This window comes from Nerophis lumbriciformis, linkage group LG08, assembly GCF_033978685.3.
Source record: "Nerophis lumbriciformis linkage group LG08, RoL_Nlum_v2.1, whole genome shotgun sequence".
NCBI classification, from domain to species: domain Eukaryota; kingdom Metazoa; phylum Chordata; class Actinopteri; order Syngnathiformes; family Syngnathidae; genus Nerophis; species Nerophis lumbriciformis.
Window position 1 is genome coordinate 3,161,706 of NC_084555.2, and position 21,362 is coordinate 3,183,067.

Below are 21,362 nucleotides of genomic sequence, written 5' to 3' on the forward strand. Positions count from 1 at the left end.
GCGATTAGGAGTGACAGATTGTTTGGTAAACGTATAGCATGTTCTATATGTTATAGTTATTTGAATGACTCTTACCATAATATGTTACGTTAACATACCAGTTGGTTATTTATGCCTCATATAACGTACACTTATTCAGCCTGTTGTTCACTATTCTTTATTTATTTTAAATTGCCTTTCAAATGTCTATTCTTGGTGTTGGATTGTATCAAATAAATTTCCCCAAAAAATGCGACTTATACTCCAGTGCGACTTATATACGTTTTTTTCCTTCTTTATTATGCATTTTCGGCCGGTGCGACTTATACTCCGGCGCGACTTATAATCCGAAAAATACGGTAGTCGTCGCCATGTCTCTTCTTCGTTCTTCTGCTTCGTCTCTGTTACGTTTTTGGACATTACTACTTGCCGTAGTTTTGAAGCAATGCATGATGGGAATCCGTGTATTAACACACGCTGAGAAATAGCTCCGTGCCTGCCTACTTTATGGGTTATAGATAAACCTATGGATAACGGAGACATATACAATAGTCTCCTTTTCAGGTGAGAGAGGACGCTAAAGGCAGTGCCTTTAAGGCACGCCCCCAATATTGTTGTCCGGGTGGAAATCGGGAGAAATTCGGGAGAATGGTTGATTTTCGGGAGGAGCACTGAAATTCGGGAGTCTCCCGGGAAAATCGGGAGGGTTGGCAAGTATGACTTCCACGTCTGTAGCTGAGTAACAGATAGTTGGCAGAGCTTTATTTTCTTAGATGTGTAGCGAAGCCCCCTTTATTACAAAGTGGTGGGCGTACACACGGGGCGGGTTCATCTAGCTAGGGGTGGGTGTAGGCAGTCTAAGTTTTTCTTCATGACGTCATGAAAACCTGCAACTTCAAAAGCAAGAGTTTGTGACGTGAATGAGATGGTAGATTTGTATCTCCTTTGTTGTCCATAGCCAGGTTTTAGAGACAAATGCTAATGAAAAAGTCTGAGTGGGACACTTTTTTGAACAGACTGCATTGTAATGAAGATACTGCATGACATTGATGGTGACAATCATGGAACACACTGGAACATTTTCATGAGGCTTTCATGAAAAGGTGATGAATGAGAATGACTGAAGTACCTTTGTCACGTTTGCTGAGATCTTTCCTTCTTCCTACAGGCTCCACGCTCCCACTCTCCCTCTCGTTGTTGTTTTCATGGCCGTCAGCCATCCTGTCGCTGTTTGTATTGAGGTCATACACTGCTTCTTCATCATCATCATCATCATCAGATGTTAAGCTGTGGCTACTTTCATCAGACGTACTTTCAACTTGGTGTACTGAAGACTCCACCTCATCTACATCGCCAGGAACTTCATTATTGATGAAAGCCTCCTCCTCTTCATCTATTGTTGTTGTTGTCTCCTCATACTTATCCTCTTCATCTAATATTGTTGTGGACTCCTTTTCATCTTCCTCTTCATCTGCTGTTATGGTTGTTTGCTCATCTTCGTCGTCTAATATTGTTGTGGATTTCTCTTCCTCTTCATCCTCTGTTATTGTTGTCTCCTTATGCTTCTCCTCATCGTCATCATCTAATATTGTTGTAGGCTCCTCTTTATCTTCATCTTCTGTTGTTGTGGACTCCTCGTCTTCATCTGCTGTTGTGGTCTCCTTTTCTTCTTCCTCCCCCTCCTCTGTTGTCAGCTCCTCTTCCTCATTCTTGTCCCCATCTTCAGTTGTCTCCTCCTCCTCCTCAATATCATCATCTAGTGATGTTGCCTCCTCCTCCTCATCTAATAAGGTCTCCTCCTTTTGGTCCTCTTTCACGTGTTTTAAAGTTGTGGTCTCGACCTCCTCTTCCTCACCCTCATCGTTTTTAGTTGTGGTGTCCTCCACATGATCTACTCCTATTGCGTCCTCATCTTCCTCTTCATCATCGTCTTCAGTTGTTGTTGTTTCCTCCTCATCATCATCATCGTCATCTTTAATCATGGTGGTGTCTTCTCCTTCCTCCTCTTCAGTTGTCATCTCCTCTTCCTCCTCATTGTCTTCTTCAGTAATAGTCTCCTCATCTTCAGTTGTGGTTTCCTCATCATCATCTTCATCTTTAATCGTGGTGGTGTCTTCTCCTTCCTCCTCTTCAGTTGTCATCTCCTCATCTTCAGTTGTTGTTTCCTCCTCATCATCGTCATCTTTAGTCGTGGTGGTGTCTTCTCCCTCCTCCTCTTCAGTTGTCATCTCCTCTTCCTCCTCATTGTCTTCTTCAGTAATAGTCTCCTCATCTTCAGTTGTTGTTTCCTCATCATCATCGTCATCTTTAATCATGGTGGTGTCTTCTCCTTCCTCCTCTTCAGTTGTCATCTCCTCTTCCTCCTCATAGTCTTCTTCAGTAATAGTCTCCTCATCTTCAGTTGTGGTTTCCTCATCATCATCTTCATCTTTAATCGTGGTGGTGTCTTCTCCTTCCTCCTCTTCAGTTGTCATCTCCTCATCTTCAGTTGTTGTTTCCTCCTCCTCATCATCGTCATCTTTAATCGTGGTGGTGTCTTCTCCCTCCTCCTCTTCAGTTGTCATCTCCTCTTCCTCCTCATTGTCTTCTTCAGTTGTAGTCTCCTCGTCTTCCTCTTGATCTGATGTTGTTTCTTCTTCTTCCTCGTCATTTGCAGTTGTGGTCTCCTCCTCTTCCTGCTCATCGTCATCTGTCATTGTGGTGGTGTCTTCTCCCTCCTCCCCCTCTTCAGTTGTCTCCTCTTCTTTTGTGATCTCCTCATCTAATGTTGTCTCCTCCTCTTCCTCATAGTTATTTTCAGTCGTGGTCTCCTCAACTTCAATTGTGGTTGTGTCTTCTCCCACCTCGTCCTCTAAGGTTGTGTCCACTACCTCCTTAGAGTCATCTTCAGTTGTGGTCTCCTCATTTTCCTCCTCCTCATCTAATGTTGTGTCCTCATCTTCTTTTTCCTCCTCATCGTCATCTTTTATAGCGGTGGTGTTTTCTCCCTCCTCCCTCTCTTCAGATGTCGTCTCCACTTCCTCCTCGTTGTCATCTTCAGTCGTGATGCCCTTATCGTTATCTAATGTCGACTCCTCATCTAACAGTATCCTGTTCTCCTCTAATGTTGTAGTCTCTTCATCTTCCATCGCATCATCTAAAATTGTCTCTGCTTCCTTCTCCTCATCATCACCTTTATTCGTTGTCTCCTCCACATTGTCTTCATCTAATGTTGTGTCCTCTTCTTCCTCTTCATCTCTTGACTCCTCCTCCACTAACAGAACTTGAGCATCTTTGGTCTCCTCTTTTGTCACAATTTCTTCTTCATCTCTTTCTTTATTCATCTGCTCTTCTGTTACTTCGTCAACATCATCTTTTTCCTCCCACTGCTGCTCCTCCCCGTCATCTTTTCCCGTGTCCGTCTCCTCTTTCTCCTCTCCCGGTGATGCTGACGCCTCCTTCGCTGCTTTTTTGTCGTCTTCTGTGTCTTTAGCGGCGATCATCATCTCTGCAACTTTGCGTGTTGAACGCGCATGTGAGGAAGGTGTTGAAGGTACACGGGTGATGAGGTGAAATGAGGCACACGTTTATTGCACAAAACATTCTGACATGCTTCACATTAGTGGGGAAAAAAATATAGAAATAATGCAGAGTGGAGACAAAACAAATGCTTGGGCACGCGCTTGTACAAAAAAATGCTTGGACAATGCACTGCAGATTTAAAAAAAATGCAATTATGAAGTACACAAGACCTCAGGAGAACCATTTGAAGTAGAAATGTGAGAGAAAAGACATTACATTATTGACCCGTGTATACATGATCATGCTGTGTATTGTACGAACCCCATTTTCATATGAGTTAGATGTAAATATAAACGGAATACAATGATTTGCAAATCCTTTTCAACCCATATTCAGTTGAATGCACTACAAAGACAACATATTTGATGTTCAAACTCGTAAACTTTATTTTTTTTTGCAAATAATCATTAACTTAGAATTTCATGGCTGCAACACGTGCCAAAGTAGTTGGGAAAGGGCATGTTCACCACTGTGTTACATGGCCTTTCCTTTTAACAACACTCAGTAAACCTTTGGGAACTGAGGAGACACATTTTTGAAGCTTCTCAGGTGGAATTCTTTCCCATTCTTGCTTGATGTACAGCTTAAGTTGTTCAACAGTCCGGGGGTCTCCGTTGTGCTATTTTAGGCTTCATAATGCGCCACACATTTTCAATGGGAGACAGGTCTGGACTACAGGCAGGCCAGTCTAGTACCCGCACTCTTTTACTATGAAGCCACATTGATGTAACACGTGGCTTGGCATTGTCTTGCTGAAATAAGCAGGGGCGTCCATGGTAACGTTGCTAGGATGTCAACATATGTTGCTCTAAAACCTGTATGTACCTTTCAGCATTAATCGCGCCTTCACAGATGTGTAAGTTACCCATGTCTTGGGCACTAATACACCCCCATACCATCACAGATGCTGGCTTTTCAACTTTGCGCCTAGAACAATCCGGATGGTTCTTTTCCTCTTTGGTCCGGAGGACACGACGTCCACAGTTTCCAAAAACAATTTGAAATGTGGACTCGTCAGACCACAGAACACTTTTCCACTTTGTATCAGTCCATCTTAGATGAGCTCAGGCCCAGCAAAGCTGACGGCGTTTCTGGGTGTTGTTGATAAATGGTTTTCGCCTTGCATAGGAGAGTTTTAACTTGCACTTACAGATATAGCGACCAACTGTAGTTACTGACAGTGGGTTTCTGAAGTGTTCCTGAGCCCATGTGGTGATATCCTTTACACACTGATGTCGCTTGTTGATGCAGTACAGCCTGAGGGATCGAAGGTCACGGGCTTAGCTGCATACGTGCAGTGATTTCTCCAGATTCTCTGAACCCTTTGATATTACGGACCGTAGATGGTGAACTCCCTAAATTCCTTGCAATAGCTGGTTGAGAAAGGTTTTTCTTAAACTGTTCAACAATTTGCTCACGCATTTGTTGACAAAGTGGCGACCCTCACCCCATCCTTGTTTGTGAATGACTGAGCATTTCATGGAATCTACTTTTATACTCAATCATGGCACCCACCTGTTCCCAATTTGCCTGTTCACCTGTGGGATGTTCCAAATAAGTGTTTGATGAGCATTCCTCAACTTTATCAGTATTTATTGCCACCTTTCCCAACTTCTTTGTCACGTGTTGCTGGCATCAAATTCTAAAGTTAATGATTATTTGCAAAAAAAAAAATAATGTTTATCAGTTTGAACATCAAATATGTTGTCTTTGTAGCATATTCAACTGAATATGGGTTGGAAATGATTTGCAAATCATTGTATTCCGTTTATATTTACATCTAACACAATTTCCCAACTCATATGGAAACGGGGTTTGTAATTGTTACTAGGATTCTTGTTATATGGGCCTTGCAGATTTCTTTCATATCAGCTTTAGGTTAGATCACGTTCATCTGCAGTCTGTGCAGCATGTCACACAACGCAAGTAAAGATTAGTACTTGTTACAAAAAAATGTGTGTGTGAACCTCCAAAGTCAAATGTTCTCAAAGGCTGTACCCAGGGCCATTACTAGGAATTCTGGGCCCCCTGAAAGAATATCGGTGTGGGCCCTTCTCCCTCAATAATTGCCACCTTCAATGTTCTTGTTATTCAGTTTTCTTGACGGTGCCTGGTGTAATACACCCAATTTATTGAGTATTATTATGTATTATTAGTTGTCTTTTATTTTCACTGATTTGCAACATGTTATTACACACCTGATTGCAAATACATGTTCAGTTAACCACTCAACAAATTTGTATAGTGTGTATTTTATTGTATATAACAATCAAGCACTGGTATGCACAAAAACAAAGTGGCCTGGCTCAAGATAATCCACAGGTAAATATGTAGCATTTGCTTTAAATGTGCAAGTATGAGTGCATGGAATATGTTATGAAAAAAAGATTAAAAAAAACAACAACAACAAGCCTCATCTAATCTCAATTAAAGTTTAAATGAAGTTAGAAAAAATGAAGCATATATTTTGCTAATTTGCTATTCTATAATTGAAATAGCGAAGGTGTTGATTGATGTCTTAGTCACTGCAAGTGGTAAAGCAGTTCACTCATAAACCAAGACAGCCAAGCAGTGGCATCAATCACTCCCCATCAAAGGTATCATTGGGCTGCTGGGATTGAGTGTTTGTTGTGGGGTCAAACTCAGATGAAGCAGCCACTGCTGATTCTGGTGCAGCAGAGTATAAAGGTCATTATATATTTTTCAAACATTAAATGTTATGTTTCATGAAAAAACTGATGCAGAACTGACCTATTCTTGGACAAAATCTAAATGGGCTTCTTTGCACCGTAGCTCTAGGTGGAGAGCTTCACTTTCCCCAGACAAAAAACCATTCAAAAGTCATTGTAAACTGTCCAAAATCCTAAATAGTATTTTTAACTTTGTTGTTGTCAGCTATTATTGTGTCTTTTTTGTATTTAGGCTATTAAATGACCCTTCAAGACCACATTGACCACATCATGATTTTTTTCCCAGAAATCATCTGAATCAAACCCCCATCCATAACTCACAAACAACCTCACTAAGCCAAAACTTTTAACTCCAATCCTAGCCAAAACAAAACACAAACAACACCCTGACTTTACCTGAAAGCCATAAATCAGACGTCAACCCTACGGAGCCAAAACCCCAAACTCAACTGTAGCCAAAACCTTAACTCCAACCCTACCAAGCCAAACCCCCAATATTAACACCCTAATCCTGAGCCTAGCCAAAACCCTAACACCAATCTCAGCTACCCAAAACCCAAACCAATACACTGACTTTAACCCGAATCCTAACCTCAACCGTACCAAGCCAAAACCCTAACACCAACCTCACCGAGCCAAAACCCCGAACTCAACCCTAGACAGAACCCTAACAATTACTAAACCCTAACCTCAAAAATAACACTGCAGTTTATATGATGTTGTCTGTGGAATGAATGAACTTTTAAGTATTTTCTTTGGGAATTATAACAAGATAGAAGTCAAGCAGCATGATCGATTACCATGAATTGATTAACGTGGACCCCGACTTAATCAAGTTGAAAAACTTATTGGGGTGTTACCATTTAGTGGTCAATTGTACGGAATATGTACTGTACTGTGCAATCTACTAATAAAAGTTTCAATCAATCAATCAATCAATCGTGTTCTACTTTGGAGGTTCCACTGTAGAAACGGTTTGTGTTGATGAACCACATGGAACTATCTTACCTTTTACATATGGTGGCAGAAATTCACCTGCAATTTGCACACGGAAAAATGAGCACGATTACACACACATTTATAAAACAAAATCCAGCCTTACCTTTGCGCCTGACCATATGTCTCTCAGAGTGGGATGCCACACTTTCAACTAAAGAAAATATTTGTATTAGACCAAAGATACGTTTTATTTAGAAGTGTAAAAAAACCAACCAAAAAACCCACCTTTTTCAGGAATGACGCTGACAGCCGGTGAAGCAACAGATTCTCCTAAAAAGAAGAAAAAAAGATTTTGTTTTTTAGTTATTATATAGTCACATTACATTAGATACACCTGCACTGATCAGATGCAGCTGGGATAGGCTCTAGCCACCCTCGGATGGATGGATGCCCTGATCAGAGGCACGATAGCAGTCAACCAATCAGAGATAATGCGGCGACTTATTGAATCCTTGTTTACAGACTCTTTACGGACAATATAACTGGGGAAACATGTTGAAAAATCAAACATTTGCCAAAACATGCACCCCAACAACTGTTTGCCTGTTCTGTGAATCTCTCACTTGCTGGCGCTGTTATTAAACCCCATAAATCAGATTGACTCCAAATGTTTCACAAAGCTCCATGGTTTCTACAGAACGGTAACTTACGGGAGTTTTGCCAAATCACCACCAAATTTAGTACACATCTTAAGGCGGGGGTCGGCAACCCAAAATGTTGAAAGAGCCATATTGGACCAAAAATACCCAAAAAATAATCTGTCTGGAGCCGGAAAAAATTAAAAGACTTATATAAGTGTTAAAATGATGGCAACACATGATGGAAGTGGCTAAATAGCTATCAATCAATCAATCAATCTTTATTTATATAGCCCTAAATCACAAGTGTCTCAAAGGGCTGCACAAGCCACAACGACATCCTCGGTACAAAGCCCACATACGGGCAAGGAAAAACTCACCCCAGTGGGACGTCGATGTGAATGACTATGAGAAACCTTGGAGAGGACCGCATATGTGGGTAACCCCCCCCCCTCTAGGGGAGACCGAAAGCAATGGATGTCGAGTGGGTCTGACATAATATTGTGAGAGTCCAGTCCATAGTGGATCCAACATAATAGTAAGAGTCCAGTCCATAGTGGGGCCAGCAGGACACCATCCCGAGCGGAGACGGGTCAGCAGCGTAGAGATGTTCCCAACCGATGCACAGGCGAGCGGTCCACCCCGGGTCCCGACTCTGGACAGCCAGCACTTCATCCATGGCCACCGGACCTGTGCCCCCCCCCCTCAAGGAAAAGGGGAGCAGAGGAGAAAAGAAAAGAAACGGCAGATCAACTGGTCTAACAGGGGGGCTATTTAAAGGCTAGAGTATACAAATGAGTTTTAAGATGGGACTTAAATGCTTCTACTGAGGTAGCATCTCTAATTGTTACCGGGAGGGCATTCCATAGTACTGGAGCCCGAATAGAAAACGCTCTACAGCCCGCAGACTTTTTTTGGGCTCTGGGAATCACTAATAAGCCGGAGTTCTTTGAACGCAGATTTCTTGCCGGGACATATGGTACAATGCAATCGACAAGATAGGACGGAGCTAGACCGTGTAGTATTTTATACGTAAGTAGTAAAACCTTAAAGTCACTTCTTAAGTGCACAGGAAGCCAGTGCAGGTGAGCCAGTATAGGCGTAATATGATCAAACTTTCTTGTTCTTGTCAAAAGTCTAGCAGCCGCATTTTGTACCAACTGTAATTTTTTAATGCTAGACATAGGGAGACCCGAAAATAATACGTTACAGTAGTCGAGACGAGACGTAACGAACGCATGAATAATGATCTCAGCGTCGCTAGTGGATAAAATAGAACGAATTTTAGCGATATTACGGAGATGAAAGAAGGCCGTTTTAGTAACACTCTTAATGTGTGACTCAAACGAGAGAGTTGGGTCGAAGATAATACCCAGATTCTTTACTGATTCGCCTTGTGTAATTGTTTGGTTGTCAAATGTCAAGGTGGTATTATTAAATAAATGTCGGTGTTTAGCAGGACCGATAATCAGCATTTCCGTTTTCTTGGCGTTGAGTTGCAAGAAGTTAGCGGACATCCATTGTTTAATTTCATTAAGACACGCCTCCAGCTGACTACAATCCGGCGTGTTGGTCAGCTTTAGGGGCATGTAGAGTTGGGTGTCATCAGCATAACAATGAAAGCTAACACCGTATTTGCGTATGATGTCGCCTAGCGGCAGCATGTAAATACTAAAGAGTGCAGGGCCAAGAACCGAACCCTGAGGAACTCCGCACGTTACCTTAACATAGTCCGAGGTCACATTATTATGGGAGACGCATTGCATCCTGTCAGTAAGATAAGAGTTAAACCACGACAAAGCTAAGTCTGACATACCAATACGTGTTTTGATACGCTCTAATAAAATATTATGATCGACGGTATCGAAAGCAGCGCTAAGATCAAGAAGCAGCAACATAGATGACGCATCAGAATCCATCGTTAGCAGTAGATCATTAGTCATTTTTGCGAGGGCTGTCTCCGTAGAGTGATTTGCCCTGAAACCGGATTGAAAAGGTTCACAGAGATTGTTAGACACTAAGTGTTCATTTAGCTGCTGTGCGACAATTTTTTCGAGGATTTTCGAAATAAAGGGAAGGTGGGACACCGGTCGGTAGTTTACCATGAGGTCAGGATCGAGGTTAGGTCTTTTGAGCAGAGGATGAATAACCGCTTTCTTGAATGCTAGGGGAACAGTGCCAGAGGAAAGTGATAAGTTTATAATATTTAGCACTGATGGACCTAATAATACAAAAAGCTCCTTGATAAGTTTCCCAGGAAGTGGGTCAAGTAAACATGTTGTTTGTTTTATCCCACTTACACGCTGTAATAGTTCCTCTAATGTTATTTCATCAAAAAGAGAGAGACTATTTTGTATTGCAGTATCCTATATTAGCCTATAAAGCTATATTAGCCTACTATCAAAATGACTATGTGTCCCAGGCTGACGCAAATCTTCGTTGACAGAAATGTTGAAATATATTTATTCTACACATTTTTACAACATTGGAAAACATTGGTAAAACTTCTCAGAGGGTGAGAGAACTCCTGGAAATGACTGTCTTAGAATGGCCAAAGGTATAGATGTGTGTGTGTGTCTAAGTTAAAGGAAACGTCAGGCTGTCTTCTTCTAATGGATTTATTACAATCTTTGCAAGCTGGCTAACGTTTGCTGTGGTCTGGAACAACATGGCACACTAACAACTATCAGAAATGCAGCCAAATAATGTGTCATGAGACAAAGGAAATTAAATGAGCTCAAATATACCTACAAATGAGGCATATTGATGCAATATGTACACACAGCTAGCCTAAATAGCATGTTAGCATCGATTAGCTTGCAGTCATGCAGTGACCAAATAGCAAGTCAATAACAGCAACAAAGCTCACCTTTGTGCATTCACGCACAGTATAAAACGTTTGGTGGACAAAATGAGACAAAGAAGGAGTGGCATGAAACACGTCTTTCTGTGAAAGTTGTACATGTCAACAAACTGTTGTGTCACAGTCCACACAACGGTGCGTTCAAGGGCCGCTGAAATTAGTAGGACAAAACGGCGCTCGCCAAATACTCTCAACAGTGAAGCATAAACACAAACATATTAAACAGTGGGCTTTCTAACAATTAGAAAGGTTATTATCACAACGAAAAATATATTTTTCACCCCATTTTTCATTTCATTTACATTTCCATACATTTTTGAAAAAGCTCCATGGAGTCACCAGGGTTTCCGCTCAAGAGCCGCATGTGGCTCTAGAGCGGCGGGTTGCTGACCCCCCGCCTTAAGGGAACTTACAAGCGCGTGTGTAAAAATGTTTTTCAAGATTAATGGGAAAACATCAATCAAAAATGTATTCACAACTCCATAAGTCATTGAGCATTTTTCATCATTTCAAACCCGGGTTTGACTGTGCTCGCTGCCAAGCTAAAAGCCCAAACTTTCAACCCGGTACCCTTTACTAACGTACACACGGCCCAGCCACACTTGCCTACCTTGATCCGCCACAATCATGCTGGACAAATACGCCACTAACACGTCCTTCTTTTCCGTCAGCACCAACATGGCATCTTCCATCACTTTCATCGGGTTGAAGGTCACATCGGGCAAGATTCCTGTCAAAAAACAACACATGAACACAGTCACAGCATTCTAGTCCAGAGGCGTGTGTGTGTGTGTGTGTGTGTGTGTGTGTTCTTGTATTTCTACCCTTCTTGAGACATCAACAAGGAAAAGTACCTTCCATATAAGGACCAGTGAACAAGTTAGGACATAAATCATGGTCCCAATACGGAAAAGCATCGCATCTAATAGAGAATGTCTCATTTGCACCCCTGGTGGTGAAATCAAACAAAATTAGGGTGGTCCCAAAAAGGAGGGATTTTTCAAATTGACTTTGTGTCGGTCAACATATGAAATAACAAGTGTGTGTAAGAAATTGAAATGTGCTCACTTTGGCCAAAATGTATAAAAAACACAAAATAATTATGTATATAGAGACATACTGTAATAACTTGAAGTAAATAATAAAGATTAAAAAACAATTACAAACAAAACATGGAAACATAAATAAATTAACTAAAAGCAGTCTTTTTCTCACAGTGTCAACATTTTTTCTTATAAAATTGGGAACAATTTCTCATATTCTTTCTGTTTCTGTAATATTGCAATATTTTCTCGTAAAAGTATTACTTTTTCATGTAAAATTATTACTTTTTCATGTAAAAGTATTACTTTTTCATGTAAAAGTATTACTTTTTCATGTAAAAGTATTACTTTTTAATGCAAACTGGTGACATTTGTCATATGGAATCCTGACTTTTATCACAATATTGCCAATTTTTTTGTAAAATTGTGATTTTTGTCATAATTTTGCCAAGTGAAATTACAATTATTATAGTATTGCCAACATTTTACAGTTTTCTTATAAAATTGTGATGTTTGTCGAGTAAAATTACAACTTTTTTCATAAAATTGCCAACATTTTCAGCTTTTCTTCTAAAATTGCCACTGTTATTGAGTAAAATTCCAACTTTTATCATAATATTGCACAAATGTTCAGTTTTTCGTGTAACATTTTGACTTGAGCTGAATAAAATTACGACTTATTATAATACTGCCAAAAATTTTCTTGTGAAATAGTGACCTTTTTCTTGTGAAATTCCAACTCATTTTTCACAACAAGCTTTTTTATATTTGCATAGTATGTATATATTATTAATGTTGTAAATACAAATCTTTATATATGTAGAAAGGGTGGTCCTAAAGAGGTCGGCATTTTTCGGAGGTCTCAAGAAGGTAACAAATACAAGAGTGTGTGTGTGTGTGTGTGTATGTGTGTGTGTGTGCGTGCGTGTGTTCTTGTATTGCTACCCTTCTTGAGACATCAACAAGGAAATGTACCTTCCATATGAGGACCGGTGAACAAGTTAGGACATAAATCATGGTCCCAATACAGAAAACCATTGCATCTAATAGAGAGCCAAATACTATAGTCTGTGAACATTGCTCCAAAGTCATGATTTTTTGATGATTTAATGTGCATACAAAAGTAAACATTGACAGGCCAACATTTGTAAGTGTGTGAAAGAAATTGAAAAGCGCCCCCTTTTGCCAAAATTAAGTTAAAAAAAAAAAAATTATGTATATAAAGACATACTGTAATAACTTGAAGTAAATAATGAAGATTAAAAAACAATTACAAAAAAAAAATAATAATACATGAACTAAAAACAGTCTTTTTCTCACAAAGTGTCGACTTTTTTCTTTTAAAATTGGGCACAATTTCTCACATTCTTTCTGTTTCTGTAATATTGCAATATTTTCATGTAAAATTATGACTTTTTCATGTAAAATTTTTACTTTTTCATGTAAAATGGTGACATTTGTCATATAGAATCCTGACTTTTATCACAATATTGCCAATTTTTTTGTAAAATGTGACATTTGTCGAGTAAAATTACGACTCTTTTCATAAAATTGCCAAACTTTTGAGCTTTTCTTCAAAAATTGCGACTGTTATTGAGTAAAATTCCAACTTTCATCATAAAATTGCACTTGTAACATTTTGACTTGCGTTGAGTAAAATCACGACTTCTATTATAATACTGCCAAAATTCTAAGTTTTTCTTGTGAAATTGTGACCTTTTTCTTGTGAAATTCCAACTCATTTTTCACAAGAAGCTTTTTTATATTTGCATAGTATGTATATATTATTATTGTTGTTATATATCTATAAAGGGTGGTCCTAAAGAGGTAGGCATTTTTCAGAGGTCTCAAGAAGGTAAGAAATACAAGAATGTGTGTGTGCGTGAAGGTTACCAACCTTGTTCGCCTATTAGCAAGGCAGCAATGGCGTCCACCAGCATGTGGTACTGCTCTACGACAATTTCCACGGTCCTCTTTAGCGCCGCAGAGGGGCTGAATGCGACTTTTTCCTGGATGTCTGATGGACGACAGGTCAAAAGCGATTAGCGGCTAATAGTCCCAATACTTTCAGCTTACAGTACAGCTTACTTGTATGTCTACTGGTAACAATAAATGCGTACCTTTAATGGCGTCCAGCGTCACGTCCGCAGTGGAACACAACACATCCTGGAGATGTGCGAATGTTCCACTCACAAGCTTGTTAAAGACACTGAAGACATTTCTGCCAATCACCACCGGGTTAATGAAGCTCAAGTCCGTAGTTCCTGAGGAAAGTCCACAAATGATAGCACCAACAAGTTGAATAGCACTGTAAAGTTATGGTATTTAGCTCATATTATTTAGCAACAGTTGAGGAGCCTGTTTTCATTTTTTGGTGGAAATATAAATATAAATAAATATTTATTATTATTTATTTAAATAAATCCAACTTTATTTGTATAACATCTTTTATATACACTAAAGCCTTCAACATTTTTTTTTTTTTTTTAGAATATATTGACTTCAAATTTCAAAATGTTATTTATTTGCATTAATTTTGATCATTGACCGAAGAAGAATAATAAACTAAAATTTCAGTTAAGATTAAAAAAACAAAACGGTCAAAACATGTAAAAACAAAATTGCAAGTAGATTAGCTTTCTGAGCTAGAGGCTTCACAAAATAAATAAATACATTAAGAACATTATAGAAATGCTCAATGCGCTACTCAAATTAATAAACTTGTTTAAAAAAAAGAAAAATACATTATTGGATTGGTTAAATGTGTTACCCAAGATTATGGAAATATGTTAAAATGAAATAAGTAAATTACCCAAAAACTATATCCACAAAAAAGACAAAAAAAAAAAAAAAGGAAGTTATAGATTCATGAGTGCGGCCACCGCTGCTGCTCACTGCTCCCCTCACCTCCCAGGGGGTGGAACAAGGGGATGGGTCAAATGCAGAGGGTAATTTCACCACATCTATTGTGTGTGTGACCATCAGTGGTACTTTAACTTTAACTTTAACTTTAACTTTAACTAGCTCAGAGCTTTGCTCAAACCGATCAAAGTAAAGCAAAAGGGGAAGCCAAAAAATGTAATGAAAAATCTGAAATTTGTTAAGAATAAAGACAATTTATTTTAGATACCTAAGTTTGTTTCTAGAATACAAAATATGAAAAAGAAAAAAAAAAACCTGAGCACCATATTTTCCCAACCATTTCAATGACGTCACATCCGACTCATTAAATATGCTATTCTACCGCTTGTCCCTATCGGAGTGGCGGAGGGTGCTGCATTAGACAAACTTTATTGTGTCAAAGTCATGATTTTTTTTTTCATGCTTGAAATAAGAAATTATTACTTTAAAAAAGTAGTTTTATACTTGTGAGTGTTGATGACACAGCTTTGCATCAGTTGATATTCTAGTTTTAAGCATGTTTTACTCAATATAGGTCTTTAAATCTCAGCAACAAGCTGTAATATCTTACTGAGATCATTTGGACCAAAACACTTAAAACAAGTAAAACACTCTAACATAAAATCTGCTTAGAGAGAAGAATGATCTTATCAGACAGAAAATAAGCAAATATCACCCTTATTTGAGATATTTAACCTTACTTAGATTTCAGTTTTAATATTTACATACTATACAGGTATATACAGTATATAATATATACTGAATATATACTGATATATTACATTTGTATATAACAGAGGTGGGACCAAGTCATTGTTTTGCAAGTCGCAAGTAAGTCTCAAGTCTTTGCCCTCAAGTCCGAGTCAAGTCCCGAGTCAAGACAGGCAAGCCCCGAGTCAAGTCCAAAGTCAAGACTGGAAAGTCTCAAGTCAAGTCCTAAGTCCTGCATTTTGAGTTTCGAGTCCTTTCAAGTCCTTTTAACCACAGACTAATATATTAACACAGATTGTGTATGCTTTTCAAACGCTGTATTTATTTATTAAAACAAGTGCATTTTAAATTGCAGGAAAGAAAATTGTGCTGACATTGCACTTTATAATAGCACTATTAACCAGTCATTTTAAACATTAACTCATTCCTTTACAGAACAAACACATTGAAAAATAAAGTGCAAATGTACTTATTTGTACAAAAGTGTTAACATTGAAAAAACATGACATATACGTGAACATAACAAAAAAGTTGTACTTTTTATATGTCAGGGCCTTATGCTGCATTGCATCTGCAAAAGACCAAATTAGCCAAGAGTCTGTCAGTCATTTGTGCACGATGGGGGCATAGTATGATGCCACCATGGCTGAAAACTCGCTCCACTGGAGCACTGGAGGCAGGCACTGCCAAGACTCTCATGGCCACTCGGAACAGTGAAGGAAGAGTCTTCATGTTCAATGCCCAGAACAAAAGGGGGGAGAGAGTTGTTTTGGGTTGGTGCACTACTTGTAAGTGTATCTTGTGTTTTTTATGTTGATTTAATTAAAAAAAGAAAGAAAAAAAATGTATTTCTTGTGCGGCCCGATACCAATCGATCCACGGACCAGTACCGGGCCGCGGCCCGGTGGTTGGGGACCACTGAGGTAAACAACCAACAGTATGTCAGAAAGCTAGCTAAAACGGTACACATATTCATAATATAGTATACATTTTAACTGACCTTTATTTTACTATTTTTGTCTTTTTGTAGGTGGCTAAAATACGCGGTGCTGCTGAGCGCCGTCTAACGTTACGTGTGATATATTGACTAATGTAACCCTGCTTAAAAAAAATCACTGAACAAAAAGTATGAATAAGGTAGTGAACTGCAACAGATTCCCGTGTTTGCAATAACGTTATAACGTTAGCAGTGAGTTTACAGCCTCACTGATTTAACTACACAGCAAATAAAAGTCACGTTACTTAGCCAATAAACGTTATCTTACATTCAAAACTTACCGTTCTTTGTGCAACTTCAAATGCCGGACGAAGTTGGAAGTTGTTGCCTCTCCATCAGTAATTTTCGAACCGCATGTGTTGCATACTGCAAACCGTTTTGTGTTGACCACCTCGTAATTTTTATACCCAAACAAAATTATTTTAGGTATCATTTTTTGTTCACTGGCGTGTGGTTTGGACATGTCTTCTTCGTTGGTTGTCCTGCAATTTGATTGGATGAATGCTGTGTGATGAAAACAAAGTAGATCTAATTTGATTGGCTGTTGTACTGAGACCACACCAGCTGACACACGCAACGCTGATAGACAAGTACACAATGAAAAATACGGAGCGCTCCCGAATAACTTTTTCATCTTTGGGTTTTGGGGAAAGTAGCAAGTCATGTCAAGTCATGTCAATTCAAAAGGCTCAAGTCCAAGTGAAGTCACAAGTCATTGATGTTAAAGTCTAAGTCGAGTTGCAAGTCTTTTTACATTTTGTCAAGTCGAGTCTAAAGTCATCAAATTCATGACTCGAGTCTGACTCGAGTCCAAGTCATGTGACTCGAGTCCACACCTCTGGTATATAATATATACAATATATAACAAATCCCAATTACCATGTACAATATTACAGTATATGTAACAGTTGCAGCAAAAAAAAAAAAAAAAAAGGCAGCATAAAATATACCTTATAAACAAATGTGTGTACATTGTTAGATTTTTTTGCTTAATCCATTCCATAATTTAGCCTTTAGCAAAGAAACACCCATAGATTAGCCACACCTTTTGTATAAATTGCAGGGTTCAAAGCCTGGGAAAAAGTAGTGGCTTATAGTCCGGAAAACACCGTAAATTTAAAAAAAGACTTACCTGGCCAAGCTAAAATTAATTAAATAAAAATAAATAGAAGTTTAAAAAAATATATATATAGATATTAAGTCGTTAAAGTAGAACTTAGTGGTAAAATGGATTAGTGTTGTGAGGTTGTTGTGTTTAGCTCCCTGGTGGTCTAGTGCAGGGGTCGGCAACCCAAAATGTTGAAAGAGCCATATTGGACCAAAAATACTCAAACAAATCTGTCTGGAGCTGCAAAAAATTTAAAGACATACTACATACAGATAGTGTGTCATGGAATTAAGAGGACTTAAAGGAAACGAGATGACCTCAAATATAGCTACAAATGAGGCATAATGATGCAATATAGCTAGCCTAAATAGCCTGTTAGCATCGATTAGCTTGCAGTCATGCAGTGACCAAATGTGTCTGATTAGCACTCCACACAAGTCAATAACATCAACAAAACTCACCTTTCATGCACAACCTTAAAAGTTTGGTGGACAAGATGAGACAGAAAAAGAAGTGGCATAAAACACGTCCTATAAAGTCGGAGAAAGTTATACGTGTAAACAAACTACGGTGAGTTCAAGGACCGCCAAAATTAGTAGGACAAAACGGCGCTCGCCAAATACTCGAATCAGTGAAGCATGTTTAATATAAACAGTGTGCTTTGTAACAATTGGGGAGATTTGTGTCATGTTTGTCCTCCTACAGAAACCATATTAAAACAAAAATAGATTTTTTTCCCCTCATCTTTTTCCATTTTTCATACATTTTTTTGAAAAAGCTCCAGAGAGCCACTAGGGCGGCGCTAAAGAGAGCCGCGGGTTGCCGACCCCTGGTCTAGTGGCTAGGATTCGGCGCTTTCACCGCCGTAGCCCGGGTTCGATTCCCGGTCAGGGAAAGCTATCCAACCCTTTTTACCATGAATTGATTAACGTGGACCCCAATTTAAACAAGATGTGAAGTGAATTATATTTATATAGCGCTTTTCTCTAGTGACTCAAAGCGCTTTACATAGTGAAAGCCAATATCTAAGTTCCATTTAAAGCAGTGTGGGTGGCACTGGGAGCAGGTGGGTAAAGTGTCTTGCCCAAGGACACAACGGCAGTGACTAGGATGGCGGAATTGGGAATTGAACCTGGAACCCTCAAGTTGCTGGCACGGCCACTCTACCAACCGAGCTATACCGCCCGAATAAGATGAAAAACGTATTCGGGTGTTACCATTTAGTGGTCAATTGTACGGAATAGTTTCAATCAACCAATCAGGATGAGTTAAAGAATAAGCAGCATGTACCTTTGACAATGTTTCCAACGCTGTCTGTAACAGCATCCATCACTTCCTGGAGGCTGCTGGAGACTTTAGTGATGGTGTCGTTTGTGGCCATGATGACGTTTCTACCAAACGCCACAGGGTCCAAAACGCTGAGATCAACAGTTCCTAAAAGAAGCATGTTTTTTTTTAAAGGTGTCATTAATTTTATTAATCCATTCCAGTAGTCAAAATACCTTTAATGAGATCCAGAAAAGAGTCCAAGATGCGGCAAAAGAACTTCTGGATGGAGGACATCCAACCACTCGTGAAGTCGTTGATGCTGAAGAAGACGCTTCGGCCTAACGCCACTGGATCCATGAAGCTCATGTCCATTGTTCCTGGCAGGAACACACCACACAGTAAGACACATTTATACTGTGGGAGGGATAACACATACTTGCCAACCTTGAGACCTTCGATTTCGGGAGGTGGGGGGTGGGGGGTGGGGGCGTGGTTAAGAGGGGAGGAGTATATTTACAGCTAGAATTCACCAAGTCAGGTATTTCATATACATATATATATATATATATATATATATATATATATATATATATAGGAAATACTTGACTTTCAGTGAATTCTAGTTTTATATATATATATATATATATATATATATATATATATATATATATATATATATATATATATACACACACAGGTAAAAGCCAGTAAATTAGAATATTTTGAAAAACTTGATTTATTTCAGTAATTGCATTCAAAAGGTGTAACTTGTACATTATATTTATTCATTGCACACAGACTGATGCATTCAAATGTTTATTTCATTTAATTTTGATGATTTGAAGTGGCAACAAATGAAAATCCCAAATTCCGTGTGTCACAAAATTAGAATATTACTTAAGGCTAATACAAAAAAGGGATTTTTAGAAATGTTGGCCAACTGAAAAGTATGAAAATGAAAAATATGAGCATGTACAATACTCAATACTTGGTTGGAGCTCCTTTTGCCTCAATTACTGCGTTAATGCGGCGTGGCATGGAGTCGATGAGTTTCTGGCACTGCTCAGGTGTTATGAGAGCCCAGGTTGCTCTGATAGTGGCCTTCAACTCTTCGGCGTTTTTGGGTCTGGCATTCTGCATCTTCCTTTTCACAATACCCCACAGATTTTCTATGGGGCTAAGGTCAGGGGAGTTGGCGGGCCAATTTAGAACAGAAATACCATGGTCCGTAAACCAGGCACGGGTAGATTTTGCGCTGTGTGCAGGCGCCAAGTCCTGTTGGAACTTGAAATCTCCATCTCCATAGAGCAGGTCAGCAGCAGGAAGCATGAAGTGCTCTAAAACTTGCTGGTAGACGGCTGCGTTGACCCTGGATCTCAGGAAACAGAGTGGACCGACACCAGCGGATGACATGGCACCCCAAACCATCACTGATGGTGGAAACTTTACACTAGACTTCAGGCAACGTGGATCCTGTGCCTCTCCTGTCTTCCTCCAGACTCTGGGACCTCGATTTCCAAAGGAAATGCAAAATTTGCATGGTTTGGTGATGGTTTGGGGTGCCATGTCATCTGCTGGTGTCGGTCCACTCTGTTTCCTGAGATCCAGGGTCAACGCAGCCGTCTACCAGCAAGTTTTAGAGCACTTCATGCTTCCTGCTGCTGACCTGCTCTATGGAGATGGAGATTTCAAGTTCCAACAGGACTTGGCGCCTGCACACAGCGCAAAATCTACCCGTGCCTGGTTTACGGACCATGGTATTTCTGTTCTAAATTGGCCCGCCAACTCCCCTGACCTTAGCCCCATAGAAAATCTGTGGGGTATTGTGAAAAGGAAGATGCAGAATGCCAGACCCAAAAACGCAGAAGAGTTGAAGGCCACTATCAGAGCAACCTGGGCTCTCATAACACCTGAGCAGTGCCAGAAACTCATCGACTCCATGCCACGCCGCATTAACGCAGTAATTGAGGCAAAAGGAGCTCCAACCAAGTATTGAGTATTGTACATGCTCATATTTTTCATTTTCATACTTTTCAGTTGGCCAACATTTCTAAAAATCCCTTTTTTGTATTAGCCTTAAGTAATATTCTAATTTTGTGACACACGGAATTTTGGATTTTCATTTGTTGCCACTTCAAATCATCAAAATTAAATGAAATAAACATTTGAATGCATCAGTCTGTGTGCAATGAATAAATATAATGTACAAGTTACACCTTTTGAATGCAATTACTGAAATAAATCAAGTTTTTCAAAATATTCTAATTTACTGGCTTTTACCTGTATATATATATATAATATAAATAAGAGAAATACTTGAATTTCAGTGTTCATTTATTTACACACATATACACACACATAACACTCATCTACTCATTGTTGAGTTAAGGGTTGAATTGTCCATCCTTGTTCTATTCTCTGTCACTATTTTTCTAACCATGCTGAACACCCTCTCTGATGATGCATTCTGCTTCGTCTCCTTGTTGTGTGCGCAGTTGTGCACTGCACTCTCTAAAAGCCCTAGATGTTATTGTCACATATGCATGTACAGTAGATGGCAGTATTGTCCTGTTTAAGAGTGTCACAACATTGCTGTTTACGGCAGACGAACTGCTTTACGGTAGACGAAAACGTGACTGCTGTTGTTGTGTGTTGTTGCCGCG

General features: G+C 39.3%; 1 protein-coding gene across 1 annotated transcript in view; it reads right to left on the bottom strand.

Annotated features, from left to right (window-relative positions):
- LOC133612033 (uncharacterized) overlaps positions 1-21,362 on the bottom strand; it is a 64,476-nt gene that overhangs the window by 31,920 nt on the left and 11,194 nt on the right. Inside the window, exons 6-14 of the mRNA XM_072913734.1 lie at positions 18,933-19,076; positions 18,721-18,864; positions 13,834-13,977; positions 13,611-13,730; positions 11,281-11,400; positions 7,455-7,499; positions 7,333-7,380; positions 7,239-7,265; positions 1,109-3,472 (exon numbers count right to left, since the gene is read on the bottom strand). Of these exons, the coding sequence (XP_072769835.1) occupies positions 1,109-3,472; positions 7,239-7,265; positions 7,333-7,380; positions 7,455-7,499; positions 11,281-11,400; positions 13,611-13,730; positions 13,834-13,977; positions 18,721-18,864; positions 18,933-19,076 (3,156 nt within the window). The remainder of the gene's footprint in view (positions 1-1,108; positions 3,473-7,238; positions 7,266-7,332; positions 7,381-7,454; positions 7,500-11,280; positions 11,401-13,610; positions 13,731-13,833; positions 13,978-18,720; positions 18,865-18,932; positions 19,077-21,362) is intronic.